We start from the raw sequence: 5,525 nt of genomic DNA on the forward strand, positions 1-5,525 counted from the left end.
TGATCAGGGATCCTACAGATGGATCAGGGTTAATGAGAGTTTCTGTGGTAAGGGCAAGGATTTCCTTTCCATGGAGTCCTCACATGCTTCAGGCCCCACGGTGAGCAGCCTTGGGGAAGATATGAAGGCAATGCTGAGACATGATCTTCTAGACTCATTGCCCTGCTCTGAGCTGATTTTTCTTTTCTAGGCCATTCTTTTATGAGTGGTATTCCTCATACCTAACAGACCTACAAGTCAGTCTTTTTGTAGAATGCTTCTTGTTTTTAATACAACTTTTAACAGCATCTCATTTGTTAAAGGCTTAGATCAGAAAATGCTTTCATTGCAGCTAAGCCCACTTTGATAAAATGACCCAGTTTTTAGGATTTAAGTGTTAAAGCCAGTAAGTAATATTGTGTAACACCACAATATATTATAAACTCCAAACAGGACATTTTGATCTAGGCAGGTCAAGCTCTGTATAGTTCATAAAGCAAGTAGTCTGCTCTGTGTTTAAAATGTGAACAATACAACCTACCTCATAAAATATCTGGGTATTTGTAAGAATTAAGTGCTGAATAAACACTAACTGCTACTCATGTTACTGATGTCATTGTTTTGCCATCTCTCTAGCTTAAATATCCTTTCGTAACTAGAAAAAACACCTATACTTGAGAATTGAGAGCTATACAATCTTTTAAAAATTTATTGACATATACTTGATTTACAGTGTTAAATTCTGTACAAAAGTGATTCAGCTATACATATGTATACACATTCTTATACTTTTCCTTATGGTTTATCAGAGAATATTGAATATAGTTCCCTAAGCTATGCAGTAGGACCTTGTTCATCTTTCTATACATAATAATTTGCATGTACTAATCCCAAACTCCTACTCCATTCCTCTCCCATGCTTTCCCCCTTGGCAACCACAAGTCTATACTTTCTTTTTTTAGCATTCCTTTGGAATTACAAAACCCAGAGAACACAGGACCCAACATCTCAGACTTTCTGGAGTTCCCAAATGGGAAACTGCCCACCATATTTAAGTGCTTTCTCCATGAGCCTATTTAAGAGCAGTATCAATCATTTGATCTTAGTTTCTGTCTTGAGAATTTGGAGAAGCCTTTCCCGGATCTGCTTGGTGCAGACTGCATAGATAATAGGATTGAGGATTGGAGGAATAAGGAGGTAGAAGTTGGCCAGCAAGGTGTGGATTGGAGGGGGCACCTGGTGACCAAATCGGTGAATGAGGGAAGAAACAGCAATGGGAACATAAAAGATTAGGATAGCACAGATGTGGGAACCACACGTCCCCAGGGTTTTCAGCCTGGCCTCAGGAGTAGACAGCCCTATCACGGTTCTGAAAATCATCACATAGGAGGCAGTAATGGCCATTGAGTCCAGGATCAAGACCAGAAAGCCAATGCTCAATCCATAGATATTGTTGATCCTGCTGTCACCACATGTCAAGGTGACCACAGCCATGTGCTCACAGTAGGAGTGGGAGATAACACAGGTTTTGTAAAGAGGCAGCCGTAGGCAGATCATCAGAGGCAGGGGTCCAATGTAGAGGACACCCCGGCAGAGGGCAGCCATCCCCAAACGTCCCACCATGGTATGAGTGAGCACTGTGGTATGATGGAGTGGGTTGCAGATGGCTACATAGCGGTCAAAAGCCATGGCAAGGAAGATGCCTGACTCCACTGTGGCAAAGCAGTGAATGAGGAACATCTGAGCGAAGCAGGCATCCAACCCAATATCACCAGCCCCAAACCAGAATATCCCCAGCAGTTTGGGCATAGTGGAAGTAGACAGAACCAGGTCAATGATAGCCAACATGCACAGAAAGAAGTACATGGGCTGGTGCAGGCTATGCTCCACCCTTACCACAGCCAGAATGGTGGCATTCCCCACCACAGCTACCAGGTACATGGAGCTGAAGGGGATGGAGAGCCAGATATGCAGGGACTCCAGTCCTGGAATTCCAGTCAGCTGGAAGGAACTGGGTGCTAAGCAGACATTATGAAAAGTGAGCATGGCTAGTTACAAATGCACTTTCTCACTTTTGTCCCAAAATATGATAGAGCTTTTTTCCCCCAGAAATAAGGAAAGAATATTCTTAGGTCCAATAATAATGAATAGGCTCACTGACCATAAAAGATTCTATAAAATTTCTTTGAAGTTACAGAATAATGTCACAGCAGGTTATTACTGTGTTATGTCCATGAGTTTACCAAACACAAGACAAAATACATATTTAAATGGAATGTAAGAGTATATTTATGCAGTATGACTCAAGGAGTACTGTTCTGGCATCAATAAAAATTAAGGCAGACAGGTGACTGTTTAGTTATGTAACTCTGTAGGTCTTCTCTGAAGTATTTCTCAAAATTGTATTGGCAAGATTCAGAGTGAAGGCTCCACTGATAAGAGATATATTGATGCTGAAAGATAAAGTGACAGCCCCCTGGGACTCTCTAGAGTCTATTCTAAATCAAAATTTAATCTTGGGGCCAGTGTTGGCTATTGAATGAGCTGAAGTATTTAATCTGCAGGCCAAATCAAGGTAGATGTGGGCAGGTGAAGACTTTCCAAAGGGTAGAACAGAGTGATTTCTGATAGGTGAGAGCTGAGTGGACCTCGGTTTGTGTGTCTGCCCAAAGGTAGATCCCTGCAAGGACTCTATGACTTTCTTGGAGGCTGAATTAGAAGAAGATTCCAGAGATGGAGAGGGTTCTCCCCAGGAAAGAGAAAGATAGCATTCAGGGCAGGGTAGCATGAAACCTATATGAACACTGGGCCAAAGAAATGCCCTTACTCAGAGTCCATAATAATGGGCCAAGGGGGAGATATATATTTAGAAAGAAGATATGAAAATAGTTTTATATACTTTCAGGGTCAAATGTGTCATACCAGAATGTTCCTGTGTATACTAGAGGAATGCCAAGGGAAGAAGCACATAACAAAGTTTGTCTTCTGTATCTTGACCCTTGTTGGGATGAATATAGCAGAGCAGTCAACAGTCTGGGCTTTGGAATTTTCCACACCTGACTTCAGATCTTGGCAATAGGAACTTGAAGTAAATTTCTTTATCCCATTCATTAAATATAGTTGACCTCATTCTACAGGAAATTTAAGTAGTATGTCCTAGAGAAGTCATAAAGATTAAAGGAGAAGGCAGTGTTTGAGGTATAGTAAGACTAAACTATTGGACAGTTATGACTAATATGTAAAACCAAAGATGCATTCAATAAACTTCAAAGAACGTTGGAATTTCTCTCCCTAGGTAGCCGAAGTGCTGGGAAGGTGACAACTCATGTAAGCCAGTTGTAGTGACTTTATCCCACAGAATTCCTCTGTGTGAGCTGGGCTTTCTCTCATCTCAAGGTTCTCCTAGATATGACTATGAATGAGGATAGAGAAAATGTTGAGAGTAGAAGGAAAAAGATGAAAAGGCTGGGTCAGTGGGGCTGGGAAGGAAAAGAGTGTACAGGAACCAGCCTGTGACTGAGGTGAGGAGGTAGGGCGAGGCTAGAAACCAGGCTGGAGGGAACCTGTCTTGGTTTCTTCTTCATTGTGCTGATTGTTCTCCATCTGTCCCCTCAGATTCTGTTCTGTGTTCCCAGAAGCTGACATTTATGCACTACTGCTTTTCTAAGTCGTTTCTACTCTAAGTGGTTTTCTACTCTGGTTTCTAAGTGGTCTCCACCAATGTGAGGCAGGAGATAAGATGAGACTAGAGATAAGAACTTACTCCCCATCTCCCTTCCTGCCAGGCATGTTTGACAGTGCTGTGACTTTCTACCAAAGGCCACAGCTCCTGAAAAGTGACCCCTTCCCACGTACTTGTGTTCTGACAACTGCATCTTACCTTAACCTGGTTGGCCTAAGTGGAGTGATGCTGCTCCCTGTGGTTAGTCTTGGGTCTCCACCATCCCTTGTCAGTCCTCTTATCCCTTTTCAGGCCTCTGTAGATGGTCTCTTCACTTGCTCCCTTGACTGTGCCTCTTGTTTTTTGGATATATCAGACCAGACCCCAATAGTGTACAGTCTTCACCAGGGTCATCTCAAAGCTGCCTGCTTCCTCATTAGGACATATCTGAAATTGGACAGCTTCACGGAACTAGCTCCAAAGGCAAAAGAGCTATAATCTCATGGTCGTCAAGGGCTAAGTTATCTTGACCATGATTTCTAGATTTACAATAAAGTAGACTTGTCTCCTTCACCCATACCTCCTAATTTACTGGCTTTCATAACTGGATGTTGCAAATAAAGTATAATCATGTTAAGAAATATTGCTTCCTTCTAGAAAAGGGAGAGTCTTTAAATGGAAAAATGAGTGATACTCACCAAGTAAACTTGTCTTCTGTTCTGACGTTTGTCTTCCTTACGGTGATTAACTTCCTCCTGTGTTAGTGGGGAAGCTATCCCAGAGTCTGTCTCCCACTTCTGATATTATGAGTCCTATCACTACTGAGTCACACCCTGGGAGTCACACCACTGTTCCTTTGTAGGTTTGGGCAGAAAAGAAGTGTTGTAGGAGGATCTCACAGATCAAATTACATAAGAGACTAAATCTATACAGTGAATTATGGGCATAAGAACTTGTTTTCTCTCAAAAGTAGGCAGGGCTCTTCTATATCCCAGACCTCCTTAGATCAAGCCAAATATCCTTAGTCCTATGAATTGGACTCAAGCCCTGGATTTGATTTATCTCTTTCCTTCCTCATACCTGACAACATAGAGCTGTTTTCCTGACAGAGGTTCCACCTCCATTTCATCTCTTCCTTCTTCTATTAATCTCCAGAAATACCATGAAACTGAAAAGGGTACTGGTGCCTGGGCAAGGGCAGGGGTGGGATATGTTTCACCTGCTGGATGGAGATGGGCTGAGCCTTGGGGTTAACTTTGCTGATCTTTATCCTGACCCTAAGACCCTAACACTCCACTTATGTTTCTTTAGTCTGAAGGGCAGCCCTTAGTCCTTAAATACCACAGACAGCTACTGCAGCTCCTGTTTAGTGGGGCTGTGAGTATAAGAGATCACAGCTGGACAGCTCCCACCTGAGCTACATCCAAATACTGTGAACACAAACCACAACACTTAGCATTCTCATCCTGCTCACTACCTTTCTACATGGCTGAATTTTTCTATCTCCAAATGTGTCATGTTCTTTCACTTCTAATAATTACTGATTGTTCTGTCCTGGTTTTAGAATAGCATACTCATCTTCATCTCCTGGTTAATACTTATACACAGCACACTTAGGTATCAGCCTAAGAGGCCTGTCTTTGTGCTGCACACACAGTATTCCAGATTGCCTGCTTACCTGCCTGTTTCCCTGGACAGAATATCAGTTCTATGAGAGTAGGGAGCATGTCTATTCTCATTCTCTGTTGTAATTCTTACACTAGCATAGTGCCTGGCTATGTTAAAGGAGAACAAAATATATTGTGCCTTTTTAAAGCACCTGGAGGTATTTTCAGGGTCTTGTACTGGCTAGTAAACTAGAGTCTTCTTCAGTCTCCTTGCACAT

At 42.3% G+C, this 5,525-nt stretch overlaps 1 protein-coding gene across 1 annotated transcript; it reads right to left on the reverse strand.

Annotated features, from left to right (window-relative positions):
* Positions 1 to 1,071: 1,071 nt before the first annotated feature.
* LOC102282147 (olfactory receptor 52M1) lies at positions 1,072 to 2,025 on the reverse strand. Its single transcript, XM_070383172.1, has one exon. The coding sequence runs from the start codon at positions 2,023 to 2,025 to the stop codon at positions 1,072 to 1,074; it is 954 nt and encodes a 317-aa protein (XP_070239273.1).
* Positions 2,026 to 5,525: the final 3,500 nt, after the last annotated feature.

This window comes from Bos mutus, chromosome 15, assembly GCF_027580195.1.
Source record: "Bos mutus isolate GX-2022 chromosome 15, NWIPB_WYAK_1.1, whole genome shotgun sequence".
Classification (NCBI taxonomy): Eukaryota; Metazoa; Chordata; class Mammalia; order Artiodactyla; family Bovidae; genus Bos; species Bos mutus.

Bases quoted from the DNA above. Each gene is read 5' to 3' on its own strand.
- LOC102282147 (XM_070383172.1), bottom strand. From the start codon at position 2,025: ATGCTCACTTTTCATAATGTCTGCTTAGCACCCAGTTCCTTCCAGCTG.